General features: G+C 52.1%; 1 protein-coding gene across 5 annotated transcripts in view; it reads right to left on the bottom strand.

Annotated features, from left to right (window-relative positions):
- PEMT (phosphatidylethanolamine N-methyltransferase) overlaps positions 1-24,107 on the bottom strand; it is an 85,782-nt gene that overhangs the window by 50,211 nt on the left and 11,464 nt on the right. For 3 of the 5 annotated variants that reach the window (XM_084763782.1, XM_084763779.1, XM_084763780.1), the window contains exon 2: positions 13,640-13,747. In XM_084763782.1, the coding sequence (XP_084619908.1) occupies positions 13,640-13,732 (93 nt within the window). In that variant the 5' untranslated portion in view covers positions 13,733-13,747. Of the gene's footprint in view, positions 1-13,639; positions 13,748-19,064; positions 19,218-24,107 lie in introns of those variants that run through there. The other 2 variants (XM_084763781.1, XM_084763783.1) reach the window with 2 other exon arrangements.

The following is a 24,107-nucleotide window of genomic DNA, read 5'->3' as shown; positions in this document are numbered from 1 at the left end:
GCAGCTGTGGGAGTCAGCCCTTGGAGAATGCTCTGGGTCCCTAGAAAAAGGAATATCAAGGTGAGCTGAGAGCCAGCCCTGCTCCTCCTGAGGGTTTGCAGGGGAAACAGTACCTCTGATGGCCAGAGAAAAGCAAAACCTAGCAAAGGGTCAGCCAGGGAGGCCAATCAACAGATGGAACAGTGCCTGGTGGGCTGGGCTAGAAACCAGAGGCCCAAATGGCTGATGCTGTTGGTTTCGGTACCCAGCTGGTACCAAAATGACTTCCCACCCATCTGGTCCTTGCATCCTTCACACAACTGCATAAGCCATCCCTCAAAGATAGCCACCTCTCAGTCTTGCCCTTGACACAAATAATCTGGCTTTTAATACCAAAGAAATGTCCAGGTAGAGGTCATCTGAGGAAGAAACTGGGGCCCTGAAAAAGCAAAGAACTCCCCCAAATACACAGAGAAAATCAGTAACAGATGCTGTCCCAAATGTCTGCACAGTCTATGGGAGGCCACAGCTCTACACACTGCCACAGAGGGCCCAGAAGGCTGGGAGGAAGATCAGGAAAAAGAGGGCACAGAAGCCACGACAGAAGGAATCCAGTCAACATAAATGTCAGCACTGTTAACCAAGCAGGCCCATGATGAAAAGTATCAGAGGCGAGGGGCAGCGTGTGTACACACACACACACATACACACACACACACACACACACACACACACACTCTCTCTCTCTCTCTCTCTCTCTCTCTCTCTCTCTCTCTCTCTCTCTCTCTCTCTCTCTCTCCCACCTTATTAATGTGTACAAGGCAGCACCTGGCTCCCAACCCACCATATCTGTGCAACTCCACCTTGCCCTGCTCTCACCTGTACGCTGCCCACAGCTGCCTTCCCCCTAGCCTGGCATGAGTGATGTGTGATTTGGGGGGACAGCACTCAGACCACTTCAAAGCCTTTTTGTCCACGTTCTCCCCAACTTTCCTACCCTTCCTCTGAACCCTGTAGTTAAAACTTATTTGCTCCCACGGCCCAGGGGACCTATGCACCCCACAGTTACCAATTCTTTACTAGCACCAGTGAGACAGGACAAGTGACACTCACAGTGGACATGCTGAGGCCTGCCCAGCACTGTCATGGGTTCTCGCCTCAGGGAATTTCATTAGCTTTCCCCACAGGCTGGGTGGGATGTTGAGTAGCAGTTTTCTCCAAGATTAAAACCTTCCACCTGGGAGAGACACTCCTTTACTCCGTAAGGCATGGGATGTTAAAGGGGAGGTAAAGCAACAGGATACTTTAAGATGGTGTTTATGGGGAGATAAAACTGCAAGGTGTTCTAAGGGAGGTGAAGCATTGCTCCCTGCAGGGGGGCTCCTGATGCCCAGGAAGTCCCTAAAACTGAGCAACTTCCCTAGGCCTCTCCCTCCCCACATGTACATAAGCTATAAGGATTGCTGGGAGACTCTCAGACGAGCCTTTACGAGAGGCTCAGCAGCAGAGCTGACTGGAAGAGCCAGGACAGGTTGAACTGCTAGAGGGAACAGACTGCCTGAAAAACATCCAGGCCAAGAAAAGATGCTCTCCAACCTGCTGAGCTGCCCACAGGTCCCCAACATTCATGAGCTGTCGCCCATGTGTGGTGGGCTTTGGCCATGCAGCTGTCTTTGAGTCATTTCTGCTCCGGTAAGTAACCCCTTGTCCATCTTCCATAAGCAATCCCAGTAAAGCTTGCTGGTTCACCAAGCTGGACTTTTAGTGGTGCCGGTACTTTAATCTGTCATCAGTTCCCTCTCTCCCCAGGAATAATGTCATACAATACCAGAGTGGGCAGAAAGCATCCCCTAATGCTGTTTCACAAGTAAGGAAACCAAGGCGCAGGCCCCGGGCACAGGTCTTGCTGGCAGATACTCAGCAAACACCCAGACCCATGAGTAGACCCCAGGGTGCTGCTCTGTGAACACATTCTACAGGAGCCTGGGTGGACCCCACAGGCAAGATGATGGGCCAGTTTTGTAAAACCCAGCGCGGCCAACTGTGAGAGAGGGGCCAGAGATAAGAAGAAACAGCCCAACACCAGGACTCCTGTCCCCCACTTACAGAGGCGAACCCCAAGGCTGTGTGAAGCCCGGAATCCTGCCCAGGCCCAAGTACTAAGAAGCAGATGGGAATTAAATGGTCTGAATATGCTCAGCGACCCAGTAAAGCAGGAAGACACACTGAGCAGCGCTCCGGAGGATGGCCAGGAAAGGTGGCAGGCTGGAGGCCACAGAAATGTCACTTCCACATGACTGCCTCACGTGGCTGGCCCATGTGAAGCCCTGCCCACAGGAAGACCTGCATATACTCAAAACATTGACACAGGCAAGCATACACTAGCCCAGAAATAAGACCGCAGAGAAATCCCTGCAGGGCTGCAGGGCGCACGTGGCCCCACCCAGGCTTTAACAGGCATTGGTGACAGATACGTGGAGGATCTTTCCCTGCTGGCAGGGCCTAGTACTCAGCACTTGTGGGACAGGACAGGCCATGCTGCCACTCCAGGCTGTCTTTATCCCTCCTCAACAAGGCTCACCATGTGGAGTGTGTGCTGAGCTGTGGCTGAGGATAAGGGCAGGTGGAGAAAAGCACACAAACAGGCAGGCCCAGCACCATACTTGTTGCTGGGTGACTCAGGCCCGGGAACTCCTTTGACTCTCAGCAGTTATTTTTGTAAAATCTACGGTGGAGTCCTCAGTGGCCTAGTGGAATGGGCTCAGAAGGACAGTGTGCTAGCCAACCTTGGTTGCCACATTGACTGCATCTGGAATCGACTAGAACATACGCTGCTGGCACTCTTGTGAGGGATTTCCCTGATCAGATTATTAAAGCAGGAAGCCCCGCCCCATATGTGAGTTACACCTTCTGGTGGGAGTCTACGTGACAGGACATGGAATGGGGAAACTTGCCTTTTGCCCGCTTGCTCGCTCTCACTGGCGAATTCATCTACTCTGCTGCTATGGCATTCTTTCAGTAATGTGAGAACTAAGGTTTGGGGGGATTCCAACATAGACTTAAGACCAGAAGCTCCCCAAGAATCCTCCAGGCCTCCAGCACCATATTGGAACTGCCCAGACATCTGGCCTCATGTGCGAAACTACTAGACTCTCAGCCTCTCCAGTGTGAGACACTGTTGTTAGACTGCCTGGATCATCTAGCAAATCCCCTGTAGTATATATTCAGTCTATCAGCTTCGTTCCTTGAGAATATGCTAGGGACACAAAGGGGGCCCATTATGGTGACCGTAATTACCATACTAGTGCTGTGGTTGTGGGACACTGGGAAAGCCACTGACCCCATCCCTCATCATTAGGTTTTGTCACTGCCACTGACCCCATCCCTTATTTATCTGGTTAGGTTTTGTCAACACAACCAAGAGTCCCTAAAAAGAGGGAGCCTCAGCTGAGGAACTGCTGCATCAGACTGCCCTGTGGTAATGTGTGTGGGGAATTTTCTTGGTTAGTGAGTAGGAGGGCTCACCACTGTGGGCGGAGCTGACCCTAGGCTGGTGGGCTCACCACTGTGGGTGGAGCTGACCCTAGGCTGGTGGGCTCACCACTGTGGGTGGAGCTGACCCTAGGCTGGTGGGCTCACCACTGTGGGCGGTGCTGACCCTAGGCTGGTGGGCTCACCACTGTGGGCGGTACTGACCCTAGGCTGGTGGCTCACCACTGTGGGTGGTGCTGACCCTAGGCTGGTGGCTCACCACTGTGGGTGGTGCTGACCCTAGGCTGGTGGGCTCACCACTGCCCCTGCCTTCTGAATACTGGGATTCCAGGAGTGCGGTACCACACCCAGATCCGGTTCTAGTTAAGGAATACTTACTGTTAACCTCTTGATGTGCCTGGTTTACAAAATAATTTCTTTTGTAGGTACATGTATATTAGAACAGCAACAGTATAACACACATACACACACACACGCTCACAAATGGAATCCTCTTATAGACATATGCATGGTTTTATGCAAGTGACGCTAAAGCAGACAGGGTCAGAGAAGGGGGGGGAGAGAGGAAGGACATACAGATGAAAGGGGCGGCTGGGAATGGCTGCCTAATGTAAAGGACTGTCATTGCATGCGCTTACTACAAGTGTGTAAAGAAGCAGAAGACAGTGGGGCTCTCAGCATGAAGCAATGGTAAGTACTTAAGGAGAGCAAATGCTGCTTAAACCCAGTGTGTTCAACACATGATGCTGTAGACACATGTGGAACTGTCACTCTATACACATACTCAGTTCTGCTGTGCCAAACGGAGGGCCCAAGGAACAGCAGCCAGGCTGCCTCTAGGCTTGCAAAGGCCCATAAGTAACTTTGTGGGATCCACTGAAGTAGTTGCAAGTTCCTTTTACAGATGGAGAACGATGTGAGAAAATGGCCAGCAGACGTCTGTGTGATCCCAGTAGAGTAGGGGCTGATCGTCCTGGCCCCACGCCTCCCAGGGCCACCACAGGTTCACTCTTCAGGAAGGAGGGAGGCCTGGATCCATCTCTCCTTTCCAATCCTAGGCTCAGCCCTGGGTATCCCTGGAAGGCTTCAACCTTTTCTCTGAGCTTTCAGGAACTCAGCCTGGGAGAAAGCCGAACCCACATCTACCATTAACAGTTCCCATGGCCAGGGCTCAGCTCCACAATGGGCAGGAAGACCTAAAGGAGGATGCTTAGCCATGTTTGCTTAGGGCCAGATTTGGGGGTGTCTAGCTAGGGTAGCAAACAAGGACATGGTGGAAGAGGGACTAGAACAGGCAAAGGCCCAGAGGCACACGGAGAATCGTCTGTCTGTAGAATGGTATTAAGTCAAGTGGCCAAGGCTCCAGAAGATGTCACGGGAACCGTGCTCCCTTGGAACATCTGGATCACAAAAGTACCTCTCAGGCCAGTGGTTCTCAATCTGCGAGTCACGACTCCTTTGGTGGTCAAATGACCCTTTCATAGGGGGTCACATATCAGATATCCTGCATCTCAGATATTTACATTACCGTTCAGAACAGTAACAAAATTACAGTTATGAAGTAGCAATGAAAATAATATTATGGTTGGGGGTCACCACAACATGAGGAACTGTACGAAGGGGCCGCAGCACTAGGAAGGGTGAGAACCATTACTCTCAGACCATGCTACAGCAGCCAGGATCTATAAAGGGCATGCGAGGGCACGGCTCAGGGGAGGAACGCCAGCACATGTAAGTCCCTGGGCTCAGTCTTCAGAGAAGGAACAAGAGGAAGGAAGGAGGGAGGGAGGGAGGGAGGGAGGGAGGGAGGGAGGGAGGGAGGGCATTGCAGTACAACAGCCCAGTCTGCCAGGGATACATTAAAGTACTGAGACCCCACTTCCTGTGTCCATGAGCTCATCTGTATCAAACCACACATCCAAGCATCCTGTATACTGATGTCATCCATGCTTTGTGTAGGACAGCCTTGAAACATCAAACTAGTCACATACGCCAAAATAGCCGTGGAGGGAAGACGCCCTCAGCCCCACCCAGCTGGCATACTCTAAGACGTCTGAAGGCAGTGCCTAGACCCATGGCACAGTGCTGCCACAGGGACAGCCCTCAGCAAGATTCCCCGACCCACCTTCCTTCCTTTTTTTTTTCTGTTTGTTTGGTTGTTTAGTTTTTTTTGTTTTGTTTTGTTTTTCAAGACAGGGTTTCCCTGTGTAGTCTTGGCTGTCCTGGACTCACTTTGTAGACCAGGCTGGCCTCGAACTCAGTGATCTGCCTGTCTTTCCCTCCCAAGTGCCGGGATTAAAGGCTTGCGCCACCACACCCGGTCCTCCTTCCTTTCATTCTTTGCTGTGTGTCTCTGAGCTGTCCTAGCAGCCCTGTGTGAGACACTGTGCTGGACCCTTCACCCCATGTTGCTGGGGTGCTGGGTTCTAAGGTAACCCTGCTGCTGGAGGCACCAGCTCAGCTGCCACCAGTGGGTAGATGGGGTCAGGGAGGCTAGGTGCTTCCACCTAAACACACATCCACTCCACCTGAGCCAACACTGAAGCGCTAATGGTGATGCCGCATCACAGTTAACAGAAGGGCTCATCCTCGATCCAGTATGAGGCTGGGCCTGCACTGGGCCTGGAGGAATGCAGCCGTGAGAACAGCTGAGACGGAGCCAGGGAGACTCAGGAGTGCCGTGCTTCATCAGGTGGCATCAGTCAAGATTAGTGGTTGGCTGATGTGACCCTGGTGCGCCCATAACCAAGGTCCCCTGCTCCGTGAGCCAGCTGGCTCTGCTTAAAGAATGCTTTGAGCCACAGCAACTAGCCAGGCCAGCTTCTGCAGCACAAGACAAAACATATTCTGATCCCCAGATCCCGCTCTGAGCCTAATGGGTACAAGGCCATACCCCAAGTCACAGATCTCTTTTTTTCGAGACAGGGTCTCTCTGTGTGGCCTTGGCTGTCCTGGACTCACTTTGTAGACCAAGCTGGCCTTGAACTCACAGCAATCCTGCCTCTGCCTCCCAAGTGCTATGCCCGGCTACATGTGACCCAGCCTAGGTCACAGATTTCTAAGCCAGATGGGGCAAGAATCCCTAAGCGCCCATTGATGTCACTGTCCTGTCACACTCATACAAGCTTACCTACCTAGCCAAGCGCTCCCTCCAGGAGTGCAGTATAATATCCCAAGACAATCAATCCACCAGAGGCCAGGCCTGAGTAAGAGGCAGGTTTCCACAGCAGGACGAGACCGAGACCTCCTTGCATTGACCTTACCTGACCAGTGGAGTCAGCAAGGCCAGAGCCAGACTGCAAACCAAGGCTGCCCCCAGAGGAGGCACAGGGAAAGCTTCTCTGGCTCCAGAGAGGATCCCTCACACAGAGAAATGAGGCAGACAGCAGGCTGGGAGCAAAAACAGAAGGTGTGGTGACAGAGGAAAGAAGGGCAGAGGGGCCAGGGCTCTTGCTGGCTACCATGGGAACAAAGCACACCTCCACACCCAGTTATCCACTCCAGTTCTAAGTAACTTCCTCCCTGCCACCTTTTCCTCCCTGTCACCTCTTCATCCCCTGTCACCTCTTCCTCCCTACTACCATTCCCCCCCTCAGTATCACTTCACCACCTCTGTATCACCTCCCCCCTCGGTATATCACCTCCACCCACTCCTCAGTGTCACCTCTTTATCCCTCACTGTCACCTCATCCCTCACCATCACCTCCCCATCCTTCATTGTCACCTCCTCTTCCCTCATTGTCCCTAGCCACTGTTAATTCCACTCTGTCACCTTCCCCCCTGTAATTGTCACCTCCCCTCCCTCACTACCATCACCTTTCACACTGTCACCTCCTTTCCCCTCATTTTACTGTTACCGCCCCTCTCTGTCACCCCCTCCCTCAATGGCATCTCTTTCCTGTCAAATCCCTCCCTATCATTATCTCCTTGTCTTGGTTAGGGTTTCTACTGCTGTGACAAAACACCATGGCCAAAAAGCTAGTTGGGAAGGAAATGGCTTTTTTTTTGCTTACATTCCATATTGCTGTTCATCACTGAAGGAAGTCAGGGCAGGAACTGCAGCAGAGCAGGGACCTGGAGGCAGGAGCTGATGCAGAGGCCATGGAAGGCTGCTGCTTACTGGCTTGCCCCTCATGGCTTACTCAGCCTACTTTCTTATAGAGCCCAGGACCATCAGCCCAGGGAATGGCTCCACCCACAGTGGGCTGGGCCCTCCCCCATCAATCACTAATTAAGAAAATACCCTACCGACAGATCCTATGGAGGCATTTCCTCAAGTGAGACTCCTTCCTCTCTGATGACTCTAGCTGATGTCAAGTAGACAAAAAACAAAGCAGTTCCCTCCTCCTCGCCGTTAGCACCTCCCAGTCAGCACCCTCTCCTACACTATCACCTTCTCTTCTCTCAGTGTCTCCTGTCACTGTTACTGCCTCCTTGTTCACTGTCACCTTCTCCTCCCTTACTGTCCCCTCTTCCCTCGTGTGACTTCCTCTGTCCTCACTGTGCCCCCTCCCATCTTCCCTTCCTCAGCTGTCTTTCTCACCTCTTCTCCCCTGGGGCCGGGGAAGCAGGCCTCCTCTAGTCCACAGTGCCACCTACTGCCCAGCTGCCTGTTGCACCAGGCCACAGGCCCAGAACTCAAACACCCCACTGTGGACAGACAGCACAGCAAGTTCTTCCCAAGTCCTGAAAGCACCTCTCTCAAACTAGCTCCCCAAACACAGTGACCACTTCTAGGCCCTCCTGGGGGCCTTCAGGGCAGCCTCTGTTTTACAGGAAATCACCTCCTGAGCGGACCCAGGGTTGCTTTCGCTGGTATCTGCCTGCAGCTAGGCAGATGGTGGTGGTGAGGCCCAGGTTGCTTGTGGAGAGCTGGTCCAACCAACACTGCCTCAGAAGGGCCAGGGCAAGCCCCTCACCCCTTAGGGAAGAGAAGCTGCTCTCTGACCTGATGGTGTGCCTGGATCTACAGCAACAAGAGGGAATCCGTGAGGAGCTATGCCCTCTTCACTAAGCTGTCCTGACAAGAATCTTAACAGCAGCCTCTCCTGCTCACTCCAGATACAGGGCCCTGGGATGGACTGGTCCCAGGCCATGCTCTATGATCCATCGCAGTCTGCCCTGGTGTCCAAACAGACTGTCTCCATTGGCTGCTGCCTACTCTCGGCAATCTGTTCCATCTAGCTGAGGGTAATAAAGCATGGGTGACATTTCCTTAAGGAAATAGGCAAGCTCAGGGCCACTGCTGGGGTCCAGGCCCTGGCCTTTCAGGGCTCTGACTAGGCAAAACATAGCCACTGGAGCATCATAGAGCATGTACCCCATCTCTCCTAGGATCTGTCATAGGCCCTGCAGTGCTGTACTGCGGGGATTGCCATAGGGAATGAGTGTCCATGTCAGACGGATATGTTCACTGGATGCTACACAGAAGGTGAGTGGTGAGCCAGGGCACACTCATGAAAACAGCAGCGCTTCCGGCCATTGACTACACCAGGCACAGGGCCGTGAGCACCAAAAGGGTCCATGGCTGGATCCCTCAGATGCAGGCCAAGCAGCAGCTGCTACCCAGAACACAATGTGTGGCAAGTCAGACAAGATGGAAAATCAAGCACTTTGGAGCACTCTGGGACAGACAGGACCAGTGTTCCCAGCAGCTGTGCTAAGGGATGTGTGAGATACAGAGTGGGCATTCGGGCCACTTGGGCCACTGCATCAGTGTCCAGAGATAGCATTAGTGACCTCTGCTGGGCAGAAGCTAGGCCTGGGGGGTCCTCCTACAGTGTAGGATAGCTGGCCCCCGGTGTCTGCAACCTAGAGCCAGAGAAGGCAGGAAGAGAGGAAGAAAGACCTGGGAGGTAACCTGACAAAGGTCATCACAGGCCACAGGGACGAAAGCCTTCTGGAAGTCCTGGAAAAGTAGGGGCCATACATCCAGTAAGGGGGTAGGACCCAGGGTAACCAGGGATGAGAGTAAGAAGCGTCCCGATGCGAAGGCCCCTGCCCAGGCTCAGCGCTGCTCGCTGCCTTCTCTGACGGCCCTGAGCCTGTAACGTCCACCGTCTCAGAAGCTAGAGGGCTGCAGGTGCCTGCTAAAGACCCAGGGTCTGATACCACAGGATGATGGCTCCTACTGACAGCTGCAGTCTGTGAATAGACACCCAGGTGACAAAGCAGAGGATACATACAGGCCAGGCCTCCCTCTGGCATCTCCCCTATGGGGACAGAGAGAAGAGAGTACAGTGGGAAAACCTTGGACCACCTCCCACGGGGCCTGGAGACACTCAGGTGGGCTGCAGACACTGGACTCTTAGACCTCTGGGCGGACTCTAGGTCACATAGATCCACATGTCTAGGGACCCAGGCAGAGAAGGGCTGAGAAGGCTCCATCTGAGCTGACCAACCGAGAGCCCTGAGAGGCCTCAAGGACAAGGGTCCCCAAGGGTACAGGACACAAATCAGCTGTGAGGAGAAAGCGAGAGGAGGCTAGGGTCAGACAGGGAGAGTAGAGGGCTGAGACAGACGTGGACAAGGAAGGATGGCCCAAATGCGGGTACTCAACGCTGCCGACATATTTCCTCCAGCTAAAGCCCAGCAGACAGATGGTGAGCCTGAGAGCAGGTCTGTGTGCCAGGCAGGCTCAGCAGAGGGCACTGCCCACACTGACCCACACACAGCCTCTGCAGTGGTTTGACTCCATCCCCAGTTGGTGGTGGTGCTGTTTGAGAAGTCTAGGTGCTCCAGCCTGGCTGGAGGAAGTATGTCATCACTGGGGCTGGGCTTTGAGAGGTTAATGTCTCCTGGCACTTTCAGTCAGCTCTGTGCTTGTGGTTACAAGTGTGGGCTGTCAGCTTCCTGCTCCCACCACCATGCTCGCCCCTTGTTGCCAGGCCTCCCACCACGATGGGCTCTTAGCCCGCTGGAACCGTCAGTCCAATAAACTCTTCTAAAAGTTGCTTTTGCTCACGCTATTTATCACAGCGACAGGGAAGTGACTAACGGCCTCCTCTCCTGAAGCTCATGGGCATCACTGATCTTCCCTGAGGCAAGCCAAGTTCATCCTTCAGCCCTTACCTTCCTCAGCTGCCCAGCTCGGCCCAGAAGCAGCCTTGCTGGCCACAGAGGTCCACAGCAGACTGGCTGCACTGCTGCAGTCCTGCCAGGCTTTCTCTGGCCACTTCTTTCATTTCCAGGGCTCACATTCTGCTGTATTCGCGCCGTCTGGGCCTCTACAGCGGGCTGGCCTCCCAGCTCACCCTGGCTGCCTCTTTTTTAAAAAAAAAATACAACTTTTCCCCAGAAACCCAGGACTTTCTTATGCAAGTATTCGGTCTGGGTTAAAGGCCACCCCTTCAAATAGGCCTTTCCTGACTACCCTTCCTGTCTCTCCCTCTTACCTGCTTTGTCCCTAAGGGGTTGGTCGATCTGTATGTTTATTCCTAGGGTGCCACCGGGACCCTCGATAACTATCTGAATAATAAATGAATAAATTTCTTTAATGTGTTTGAAACATGATTCCAATATGTCCACTACAGCTGATGTGCTAAAGGCTTGGCCCCCAGCATGATGGTGTTGGGACCCTTGAGAGGGGTCAGTGGGAGGTGATCAGATCATGGTAGGCCACCTGGGAGGGGGGCAGCTGGTCTCAGAGGATTTTTACTTCTCTTGAGGGTGGCGTCTTGTAAGTGAAACTGCACACACACACACACCTGGCCTCTTGTGCACGTGGCCATTTTCCTTTCTGGTTCCTCATTATATTTTGACTTCTCTAGGGAGCCGTGGCCAGCATGCTGGCCCCACCCTGTTGGTATCTTCCGGCAATCAGGAGCTGAACACTCGTCTATCTTCTATACAGTCCTCAGCACCAGTCATTCTGTTAAGGCAGCAGTTCTCAACCTTCAATAAAGTCCCTCATCCATGTCGTGGCGAACCCCAAACATAAAATAATTTTTGTTGCTACCTTATAACCATAACTTTGCTAGCTATGAATCATAATGTATATATCTGATGTACAGAATATCAGATATACAACCTCTATGAAAGGGCTGTTCAACCACCACAGGGGTTGTGACCCACAGGTTGCGAACTGCCGTGTTAAAGCAACAGAAAGGGGCTAAAACCCTCCTCTCACCCATTTCCTAGGTTAATAATGACAGCACCTTATAGTGCCACCTCGCTGAATTGCCAGGCCCAGAGCCTGCACACAGCAAGCCAGGCCCAGCTGCAGTCAGCAGGACACCTCACTACTCTCCCAGCATGCCCCTGCTCACAGCGAGGCTCCTCAGCAAGCAGCAGCCAGGCTCCCAGCCTCCTGTCCTCCTGCCTCCAGACGCCGCCAATCCAGCTCCTGTGAGCTGCAGATGGCCCGACCACAGCGCTGTGTCATTTTTCTCATTCTGAACTGACTCTAAAGAGGCCGCTCGTCCCTCCACTAATGACTAGACACTCTTCCAATGAATAATGCTTCTCAGAATGAGGCAAACCAAAAACTTAAGGCCAAAAAAGGGACCCACTTATGACAAATGCACGGACCCAAGGCACTCACCTCCAAATCTTGGCTGTTTGGGCTCTTCCTATGGACCAAACTCAGTTTCAAAATTAAGTGTACAAAAGCATACTGCTTCAAGGGTCAGTGGGAAATGAACAAAGGAGATTTGGACACCAAGCCGGGTGGTGGTCATGCAGGCCTGTATGCCAACATTCAGAGGCAGAGGCAGGTGGATCTCTGTGAGTTCAAGGCCAGCCTAGTCTACAAAGTGAGTCCAGGACAGCCAAGGTTACGCAGAGAAACCCTGTCTAGAAAAGAAAAGGGGGGGTTGAGTACTCCCAATATCCACTGTGCATTTGGCCAACTGTTCTCCCTGCACTGGGCACCAATCTACACTCAGGCAATTGCTAATCAGCCAAGGCCTACCAGAAAGAGAGAACACAGGCTCCATCCAGCTACGGAGCCCAGCAGCCACCTGCAGCAGAGTCTTGTGTGCATCATCTCTAACGGCGAGAGATAGGACTGAGGTATATCCTAGCCAGGCCAGAAGTCTCTTTAATGCCCTGTACTAGTTTCCTTTGACTACTTTAAAACATCAGAAACACTCTTGTGGCTTAAGATCAGTATTTGTCCCCTATAGTGTCCTGGCATGCTGGCTCTGAGGTTGAGCGCTGTGTATCCACAGGTAGGGTGGAGAAAGCACACAGGAAGTATGAGATACAAGTAGGGCAGTCTAAGGGCACAGAGTACATGGGTCTGGCCTCGCCAGCAGGCTGTCATAACACAGGGCCAGTACCGGCACACTCTAGCCGTACACTCCAAGGCCATGGCTTCTCAGGAGCAAGAGGAAGTCACAGTGGTCTCTGGACTCCTCCCAGAAGCCCCCTTCTAGGGCAGGTTCAGCATGTTCAGGACTTCAGGGACAAAACATTCAGATGGTGGTGGCTCTGAGCCAAGCACCTCTGCCTCCACCCACCCTGCTATCCTCTCTCCAGGTGGGAAAAAAAAAGGCCAAGCCATAAGCCAGATAAAAAGAATACAGTGTTCCACCCTGGTACAGCTGAGCTGACGACAGTCTAGGAACAGTGTGCTGCTGACAGCAAGCACAGCCTTCTATAGACTAGCTCCAGGGCAATCACAGGGTGTCCCAACGCTCTGTCACAGCCAGCACTCTGGCCTCCATTACTCATTGTCTCATAATGAATTGGGGTCGGGGGCCACTGTCTTCAGGTTTCAGTCCCTATCTTCCATCACCCACCCAGAGTGGGGGCTGCTTTCAGGGACTTCCTGTAAGAAAAACAATGTTGCCATAGAGCAGCCCAGGGAGGGGTATGGCAAGAACCAGGACCGCCCAGGCTCTCCGGTGAGAAGGCTAGCGAGAAGGCCAGCGGCAGGTGGAACACCCCATCCCCCACCCCGTGCAGTTGTCCACTGTAGGCTCTGGGGTACTAGATCACCCTGGCATTGGCCCAGGGCCCCCACAAAGGCAAGACTCTCCCTTCGGTGTACATTCACTGAGTGCCACCTCTGGGGGGAAGAAGGGAAGAGGAGAGTGACCAGCATAGGAAGGCAGAGAACAGGGCCACTGTTTGCCCCACTGTCCATGTATCTGGCTTGCTGGTAGCAGTGAGCCCCACCACAGCAGGCTCACCAGCCAGCCGGTGTCAGCGCACTGGTACTTACCACATTCCAGAAGAGCGGATTGAACACAATAGTGAGCACAGCAACCACAAAGCTGGGCTCTGTGGGGTCCACGTAACGCAGCAGCCACGTCATAACGAAGAGATCTGCCTGCAAGGACAGAGCTGCCATGAGCAGGAGGCCTGTCTAGCAACACCCAGAAACTGCCAGGATCTAAGACGCCCCCAGGATGCTAAGACCTCTGGGAAGATAAAAGAAGCTTGAGATATCCAAGTCCAGGCAGTCACTGCACTAAAGTCTCATAAAAACAGAAGATAAAAGGCTGGAAACTAGTCGGCCGTGCCAAACTGTCATAAGGGTGCTGGGCTAATGGTTGCGGAGGTGCTCATGGGCACTGTCTGCAGAGATTTGTGGCTCTGAAGACAGATTCCCAAAAAGGACACTAACCCTTGATGTGACTGAAATCCTCAGCCCCAGGCGATAGCTGGAAAAGCTAGCAACCACAGGTAATGGCCACCCCTCCCAGAACCTCAGGAGGAGCGGGTGACTGCAGCTGAGGAAGGAGGTGATTCTACACATGGCGTGAAGCTCACGCTGACAATGACCAGAAGTCATAAGGGACAACCTAGGGCTATGGGTATGGCTCATGGCAGGGCACTTGCCTAATACGTACAAAACTTTGCATTCTATGGGCAACAACACCACCAGAACAAAACCATAAGTCTAGGTCCCCAACCTAGAAAATAAGATGTGGTCCATGTGTGTACCCACATGACTCAAAGGCTTGGCATGTGGAGCAAGTTGTCAGCACTGGGCTGTGCTATGTGTTCTAGGATGCCTGGCAGCCCCGATCCTGGCTTCTACCCACTGGAGGATGGCCACTCCTCCTGACTGAGGCAACTGGAGATGTCTCCAGATGTCCCGTGGAAACATACTCCCTGAGTGGGAGGGAGCGTCTGCCACAGGAGAGGAGAAGAGCAGCCAGCCTCTGTCTGCACCAACTTTTCTTCTGACAGTGAGTTTTGGCGCTGGGTGTGAGCATTGCTGGGGCCTTGCGCTCTTCCCTAAACATCTCTAGTTTCCATTTTAGGAAGGATCTTAAAGGACCAGGGCACTGATGACATCGTGTTGTCTCCCCACGTGCAACTAAAAAGTCACACTAACTTGTAAATAAAGCTCCCTGCAACTGGGCCTAAGGCCTTTCTCAGACTCGGCTCTCAGGGAAAGCTTCACTGTTTCATTTCTGGATAGAATAATCTCTTTCAAAGAGTGCTTCTATCCTCCACATTAGGGGAGGAGAGGACATAAGGTGATCCATTTGCTAGTAACACACACACACACACACACACACACACACACACACACACACACACACACACACGTTCTCCCAGGATTGCCCATCCCCAGGGAGAAACCAGCATCTTCTGCCCAGGTTCTTACTTCACCCAGTAACTACCTCCTGGGGAGACTCAGCCTGCCATCCAGGCCACACTGCCCAGTGTGACACAGGGGACACTGGAAAGTCACTAGGCATGTAAGGTCTTCCACTGTGGCCTCCTTGCCCAATTAGACCACATTTCTCACCAGGATATGGGGCTGAGGGTGAGCTAAGCAGATGCTACATGTTCAAACCACCCATTTCCACAAGGGGTACACCAAGAGCCCTGTGGATGCCTAAACTGCACCAAAAAGTACATACATCATACTGTTGCTGTTCTAATATACATGTACCTCCAATAGAAATTATTTTGTAAACCAGGCACATCAAGAGGTTAACAGTAAGTATTCACTAACTAGAACCGGATCTGGGTGTGGTGCTGCACTCCTGGAATCCCAGTACTCAGAAGGCAGGGGCAGGTTGAGCCTATGAACTAGTCTAGTCTAAAAAGTGAGTTCCAGGTCAGCCAAGATTTAAAAAGTGAGACCCTGTCTCAAAAAAAAAACAAAAACAAGGGAGGAAGAGGGGGATGGAACAAAACCAGACAGAAATAAGTGGTGTGAACTCTCCCTCTCTGCTCTGTGCTTGGCTCACCATCCTGCTTGTGGAGACCACAGACACAGGACCTGGTGCAGGGTCGTCCTGCTCAGCAGAAAATAAAGCAGTAGTAGGTGTACTAGTGCAGGAGCAAGGATGAGACGCACCTCAGGGAGCACATCAGGGTGAGGATAAATAGACGACAGAGGACATGCCCAGGAACCCTCAAGGACAATGAGCCTGAGGGCACAGGCTTATTCCAGGCTGCAGACAGCAGGCAAACCTGCGCCCGTCTTCCAGAGCCCCTGAGCAAAGCCTCAGGAAGCCCTGGAGATCAGGGCCGCTCAGCACAACCTTGGGCTGTGGAAGGTAAGGTCATGTGCTCCTGGGGCACACACTGCTCGTGCAGGATGAAGCCACAGGATCAGACCTCACACTAGACCAGGTGCCTTACAGGAAAAGGAGGGGAGTGAAGCTCTGTAGCCCTAAAGTTTCTAAAATCTGAGCCCAACAAGAGAGCAGTCTTTCTTCTCTTTGATGACATGTATTAATCCCTGAACAATCCCTGATCACAAGGCCCTGTGAGCTGGCAGGGTGGGGGTGGGAGGTGGGGGTGGAGGAGGGGATGGAGGAGGGGATGGAGGAGGGGGTTGGGGGAGCAGCAGAAAAAGGAGAGAAGGGGCCGGGTGTGGTGGCGCACGCCTTTAATCCCAGCACTTGGGAGGCAGAGGCTGGTGGATCGCTGTGAGTTCGAGGCCAGCCTGGTCTACGAAGTGAGTCCAGGACAGCCAAGGCTACACAGAGAGACCCTGTCTCGAAAAACCAAAAAAAAAAAAAAAGAAAAAGGAGAGAGGAAGGGAAGATGTCCAAGATTTAAAAAGTGAGATCCTGTCTCAAAAAAACAAAAACAGGAGTCCAGACTTTGCCTGACCACTCCCAGAGCAAGCTGATGTTACTTCCATCAGCTGGACCACATACCCTTAACCCAGCAGGAAGTCCTTACACATCCCAACCCCCTCCTTCCTAGACTGCATTTCAAGCCTCAGCTTAGGCACCCACACCCCTGTCTCATTCTGTCCTGTCTGTTCTGCCATTCCTCCCATAATCACTCAATCCATTCCCTACCCTCACCACCCAGGAACTCATGGCTCCCCCGGGGCATAGCAAAGGACCTCCTATCCTTTGGTTTCCTTCTGAGCCATCCTGGTTGGCTCCTCACATCCTGCCGGCCACCCTCCCTCAGACCTCCACTCCTACACTCGGCCCGTTCATCACAGCACACCAGCAGGTGAGCCCTACACCTCCCCATAGAGTGGACCTTCCCAGGCTGCGGCCCCTCACCTTTCACAGAGGCTCTGTGCATGCAGGGAATGCCATCTGTCCCTGTACACACTGTGAACAAACTCTTGCACATCCCTCAAGACCCAGATGGAGCAGTTCCCTACTTCTTACCACGGCATTCTATTGTATTCCTGGGGTTCGGCCTTTGTGAGTATCTAACTACCATCCCTAACTTGCAACAGCTCCTCCAGCTAAGGACCACGTTTTTATTGATCTTTGTGTCTCCATTTTCTGACTGCCAAGGCTAGCAGAAAGTAAATATTTGCTAAATGAGCAGAAGCCCTTGTTTCGTCATCAATAAAATTAGAAGGCTAACGGTCAGTGGCTGAGCCACCCTGTGGGTTCTGCCACTCTGGCTTTAGAGTGAAACAAGAAATTGCCAAAGCAGCCCCCGGAGGGAGTTTTGCAAGCAGCCAGGCAGCTGGGCAGCCCACATGACTAACAGGCCAGCCCTTCTGGACACAGAAGCATGGCTTCTCGTAAGGCCACAAGACCTGGAACCACCGGTTGCCCAGGCACTCTGCTTCATAAGCATGCATTTCTGCCTCGCTCAAAGATGGAGCAATGCTTAACGAGAGTTGGCAGAGGTGAAATGCCAAGCCAGAGGGAGAGGAGGGACTTCCCAAAGCACCGCAAAGTCCCCAGGTGGGGCATGTTTCTCCTCGGGAGGAAAGTGAGGGGTGTAGGAGGGCAGAGAGGATGAAGCTCTGGGCCTGGCCTGAATCCACCGCCCACTTTCCTTTGCAGACTCAACTCTTCTACTTGTGTCCTCCACTGGCTAGGCGCCCTGCAGCTCCCACAGAAGGACATTCTGGGCCTATAAGACCCTAAGTGCGCTACATGTGAATGCACTCCCACACATATGCAAATCAAACAACAATGATTTTTTTTTTTTTTTTTTTTGGCTTTTTTCAAGACAGAGTTTCTCTGTGGAACCTTAGCTGTCCCTGGGCTCACTCTGTAGACCAGGCTGGTCTCGAACTCACAGAGATCTGCCTGCCTCTGCCTCTCTGGGTGCTGGGGTTACAGGCATGGGAAGTAAGCTCACAATATTATGAAAGGAAGGTGGAGGCGGGATCCCTGGTGGAGACAGCATTTTGCCCTTGCAGTGGGAACCCTCCCCTCCCTCCCCATGAGCTCCAGAGAGAAAAGTGTTCCCTCAATCTTTAAGGGATTGTCAAGAGTTCATCTCAATGTCATCCTCCCAGGACTGAGCACCGTGAAGGGAGCCAGTCCTAGTATAGGGTATTAAAGCCCAAAGAGTGACCAGACCTGAGAGCATTGCTGGGCCCATCGCCAAGCTCAGCAATCTGAGGTTCGAAAGAAGACTTATTGACCCCACCTGAGACAAACAGGAGCTTGGAGAAACCTGCAGAGCCCAGGCGTGAGGGCCAACACCAGTGCTGACCAGCCTGGCCCTTGTGGATCCTAGGCAGGAAACCATGTGGACTTCAACCACCAGGTGTGGACTCAGCTGCCACAGCAGACAAGAATAAAATACGTTTCTAGATCCTGGATCCCCACCATGAGATGGGTAACATGAGTGAAAACCATGCTTTTTCCTCCCCTTTGTGAGAGCTAAGACAAAAGAAAAAAACTGAGGCACTCAAACACGAGCTAGTTAACATGGCTGACCCCAGCAAAAAACTGGCATCCATCTGCCTCTCAGTTAAAACCAAAGTGATCCAAACCAGAATATGGCCACACAGCCAGGTCCCAGTGCCCCGGTCAGCCTGCCTCAGCACGTAAGGAGAGTTCATCTGGAAGCCGGCTCACCTTGAGGGTTAGTGTTGCCTAGAGAAGTAGCTGCTTCTCAGGAGAGAGTGACTAATGCTGAACAGAAAACCATAGGCAGAGGGCCACGCTCCTAGCTCTCCAACTCAAGACACGGGGCTCACCTCCCAAGCCCACTCAAAACTGGATTGGCCAAAATTAACCCCAGATCCATCTGACATGAGCAGGGAAGCCATAGCTCTCTGGCCTAGCCTCTGCCTCCCAGGCAGTGTCAGAGGCCCCACGCAGGCCACCTAAGTAAAGGACAGGGTCCCCTTCCCACTTTCAACCTCCTTCAAATAGGAGGCCCAGCTCTTTAGAACGGACTTTCCCTGGAGGTCGCAGGTCTACTGAAGGCTAACGAGAGAATCCACCTACCAGAACCAGGAGGAAATGGGAGTTGGGCTCCAGGGACAGCTCAGGTCACCTGTCCCTGGTGATGAAGTCAGCTGCAGAGCCCCCACAGGCCAGCAGGAAAGAGGCACATAGCAATTCCACCGCACCGGGGAGCTGGACACACTTCAGAGCAATGTCCTGTGGCTAGGGAATGATTTCCAGGGGGTCAACAGCACCCAGGGTGTAAGCTGCATTGTGACATCCAAACAAACAGCAAGAACACAGGACGACCAACGCTGCATTGATCACCTGAAAGTAATGGGCCACTCTGTGCCGTGGGCCGTACACATCAAAGGATAAAAGGGCTGAGTGGGGCTGGCTCAGAAAAGGGACAGGATCCATCATCCACACAGAGGGCCTCTGCAGTTGCATACCCTCCGCCCTCTTCCCAGCTGTTCCAGTGTCCAGGTATTGCCAGCAGATCCAAGGCCATTGGCTGGGAAATTCCACAAGGGCCCTGAGCCCAGAAAGAGAGAAACAAGGTCCTAGGCTTTCCGACCTAAGTCTATCCCCCGAGAAGAGCAGGCACCACATTTACTATTAAGGCACCCATCCCTTCCTCCCCATTCGCTACACTGAGTCCTGCCTGGGTCTGAGGAAGGACCCGGTAAAGGGCAGAGCTCTACCCTCCTCCTGATGCCCACAGAGCTCACAGTAGCCACAAGGACCAATCTGAGGCCCGCTTCCCTTGCTGAAGTGGCTTAGTAAGAATGGTCACCCACAGAGAGATGGCTCAGCGGGTAAGAGCACTCGCTGCTCTTCAAGAGGACCCAGGTTCAACTCCCAGCACCCGCAACTGTCTGTAGCTGTAGTTCTAGGGGATCTGGCACCTCCAGACATACCTGCAGGCGTAACACTAATGCACATAAAACCAAACAAATAATTTAAAAAAAAAAAAAGAATGGCCCAGGACTACCCACGGGCAGGGTGAAGAGCAGATGTGAAGCATCTGTGGCGGAGCAGGTACATAGGGCTGCCCCCGTCTCAAGCCACATGGACTCTTTCTTCTGCTGCACCTTAAGAAATACAGATGTGTCACCTCTCAGCCTCTTTGGAAAGCATATATCCTAAAGCAAGAACCAGAAGACCCTGAACCAGAGCTTGCCCTGGACGGTAGGGGTCATCCTGTGACAGAATGTGAACTGTGACAATACCTTAAACCTGATGCTCCCCAGGGATCTCCCCAAATCCCATAGTAACATGATATGGTCCAATAACACATTCAGTACAAATAAATAAATAAATGCTGGTTTCAGGCTGTCAGGCATGGCTCAGTGGTGGAGCACTCACCCGGCATGTATGAGGGTCCTAGGTCCATCCCCAGTAACAAGCAGAGGGAGCTGCAGCTGTGCCTTCCCTCTAACCTTTTCAGAAAGGTGACCGTTCAATGATTGATTCTTCATTCAGCAAGCCACATGGGTTTGGTGCCGAGTGGCATGCTGGCTCCTTTATGGCAACACAGTCTTCCCTGATGGGGCCCGTGAGTGGGACCTGACCCCACCTCCTAGGCCACCTCTCCTCAGTCCCTCTGGAGTAGCAGACCTGGTGCTTCCTCACAGATGTACCCTGCCGCACCACACCAGCTTAGAGGTAGAGAAAAGGGAACAGGGGGGGGGGCAGGAAAAATGATTCCAGGATGGATGAGGGAGGGCACGGAAAGCCTTGACCTTGTCTGAAGATCTGCTGTCAGATGGTGCTGCAGAAGAAGGGAGCGCCACTCTCCTTTGAAGACATGGCCACTGGAGACGGCCCCGGGGGATGGCCATACACCATGTGCATATAGACAGCATGGAAGGTCTTATTAATAATAATATAAAAAGAAGACATAAAAGGGGAAGATATGGGAGGCATTGCAGCGAGCGGAAGTGAAACAGTGAAAATCTTGTACAAAATAATGCCAAACCAATCCAGCAATTCATTCAAAGGATAACATGGCAAGACCAAGTGGCAGCCACCCTGCAGCTCAAAGCTCTTGAACATTCAGCATCAATGCTATTGATTTGCCACGCTAGTAGTCACACGTCAGGTCAACAGAAGCAGAGGTGCCATCTGAGCTTTACAGAGACGATAAAACTTACCCAACGTTACAAAGAGCACCAAAGAAAGCTCCCATCCTGGTCTGTTTTAAATGGAGGCAAAAACAAAACAAAACAAAACAAAACAAAAAACAAAACCCTAAAGACAAAGTGTATGTCCTTAAAAAGATCACAAAATAAGCCATTGAAAAGTAAGGCCTGATATTCATTTAAAAAGTAATTAAGCTGAAAGGTATCTTGGTTTGGCTTAGTTTGGTTTAGTTTTTGGAGAAGGCTTTACTATGTAGCTCAGGCTATCCTAAAATTCAAAAATTCTCCCGCCTCAGCCTCTGAAGTGCTGGATTAGAGGTGTGCACTGACATGCCCAGCTTTTAAAAATCATTTAATCCCTGCATGGTGGAACACTCCTTTAATCCCAGCAGCCAAGAGGCAGAGACAGGAGGATCTCTGTGAGGCCAACCTCATCTACATAACAAGCTCCAGGTCAGCTAGGGGTTATATAGTGGAGCCCTGCCTTAAAAAAAAAAAAATCCCAGGATGCTGTCTGTGGCACATGTTACCACGAAGGGCCATGCAGATGTCGGTGGTCTGTGCTGTAACCTGCAGCCACGCTGCTGTCCATGGGCCATGCTTCACCAAGGGCCATACAGATCCAAGTGGCCTGCGAAGGCTTTCTCTGGGTCCATGGTCCTACTGCAGCAGGGAGCTTTTTGAAGATAGATTTTTTAAAAAACAAAAAGCTGGAGCCCATTTTGTGACACCTCTGCTGAATTGGTGATGTTGCCACCCATTTTCTCTCCTTAGCAGGAACATCCTCATGAAACAGGAGATGATGGCTGGACATGAAACAGGACCACCTAGACCCTAGTGCCTGGCTCTGAGTGTCCCAGGGTGATCTACCAATCTGGGTACCCTAAGAAAACAGCACCCTGAGACTTAGAAGTGTGCCCACATGTGGGCAGGCCCTTCTCAGCTTGCTTCATACTGCTGCCAGGCAGAGGAACAGAAGGGAGTCAGTCTATGAACTACGACAGGCCCACCTCTTGCCCCAACCAATGACTTTTTAAAGGTCATTTTCGAAAAATGAGACTGCAGTTAACAGGCGAGCAAGCTGCCGGGTGTCTGGCTAAGAGCCTGCTTCTCAGCAGCTGGGCTATTCAGTACAGCCCTGCAGCCACCAGCAGCAGGCATCTGTGAGTGCTGTAACACCACACGGTGAAATGTCCATATGTACAGGTAATAATCAAACACAGACATCCCTCAGTGTCCATGGAGGACTGGTCCCAGCATCCCTGCAGGACACCCTAGGAAGCTGAAGTTCTTCGTGTTAAATGGCACAGTGTCTGCATAGGCTCTGTGCATCCTCGCCTGCTCTGAGTCATATCCCAACGCAGCAGAGATGCTGTATACATAGTTACTGCTATAGGTTTAGGGAATGGTATCATGAAGAAAAATCAGTCCATGTGGGCACACAATTTTTTTTCAACCTAGAGAAGGTAATATGCAGATAAGAAAACTGCAGATATGGAAGGAAATACACAGATATTGTATTTTGAGGAAATTATTGTTTCCCCCCCAAAAAATTTTATTTTTTGTCTCGTGTGTTCAAGGTGGTGCACATGGAGGCCACAGACTGACATTAAATGTCTTCCTCTGTGCTCTCCACTTGGCTACACTGGCTGGCCAGAAGTGCTCGGAGATTCTCTTGTCTCCCTCTTCCCAGCAGGGGGTTACAAGTGCACATGCTGCGCCCGGCTAGGCTGGCAGGGCAGTGAGCCCCCAAGGCTCACCCTGTGGCTGCCTCTCTAGCACTGGGATGGCAGGCGCTGCAGCCAACTTTTATATGGATGGATCTGAACTCAGGTCCTCACGTGCACAGCGAGCGAGCACTCTACCAAATAAGCCATCTATTCAGCCACACCTCCCTTACATTTCTCTTTAAGTAATGTGGTTATTTTAAAAATTATTGTTTGTTTGTTGAGATGATGGGGATCAAATTCAGGGCCTTGAACATGTTAGGCAACGGCTCTGTCTCTGAGTACCTTCCCCCATCCCTAGCACCGAACTCTCAATAATACAGGGGACACACAACCCTTCCATTAGCCAGCACTGAGAACCTCAGCTCAGGTGTTGACAGGTGAAGAAAAACCTGGAAGTTCTCTTAGGCCAGGGAATAGCATATCTAATCTCCTGCATTGGAGAGACTTAATGTATAATGGCTGCAGTGGTCTGAAGGAGAGCGGCCACCCTAGGCCCATGTGTCTGCGTGCTTATCCACAGCCTGTGGAACTGCTTGTGAAGGCTCAGGAGGCGTGTCCTTGTTAGAGGAAGTGTGTCAGTGAGGGCTTTGAGCCCATCCCATTTCCGGTTAATTCCCTCTGCCTCCTACTCGTGGATCAAGATGTAAGCGCTCAGCTACTGCTCCAGGGCCATGCCTGCCTGCCTGCTGCCACACCTTCCCAACACACACACACACACACACACACACACACACACACACACACCATGCTGGTCATGGTGTTTTATCAAAGCAATAACAAAGTAACTAAGTTGGTGACGGGACTACTTTTATTTTATTAAGAAAAATCCCTTGGAAATAGGAAGCTTAACTGTGCTGACCAGGCTGTGGTGGGGAAAAAAACACAATGCATGTCAACAAGAGTCACCCTGACCTAACTCCTGACACGCCCCCGGCTCTCCAGATGTGGGACCGTGCAGCACGTGGAAACTCACTAGATCTGAGAAAGGAAGGAGGAGGACAGGAAGGCGTCACACCCAAGGAGCGACCCCACCCATGAAGACTTGCCTCTCAACACGGGCCTTATCTCTATAGGCCTGGGGTAAGCCAGGGACCCTTGGACTGGGCTAGAAGTCTACAATACGCCACTGCCCCCTGCATTCTAGCCTGTTGCCTCACAGCTCCCTCATTCCCAAGTTCAAGGTTACCCACCACTTCAGCCAGTATTCTTGGCCGTACGCGATGCACACT

The sequence above is a fragment of the Acomys minous genome, assembly GCF_964271855.1.
Source record: "Acomys minous genome assembly, chromosome: 16".
Classification (NCBI taxonomy): domain Eukaryota; kingdom Metazoa; phylum Chordata; class Mammalia; order Rodentia; family Muridae; genus Acomys; species Acomys minous.
Note: the sequence above shows the minus strand (reverse complement) of the source record. Positions and strands in the feature narration are given on the sequence as shown.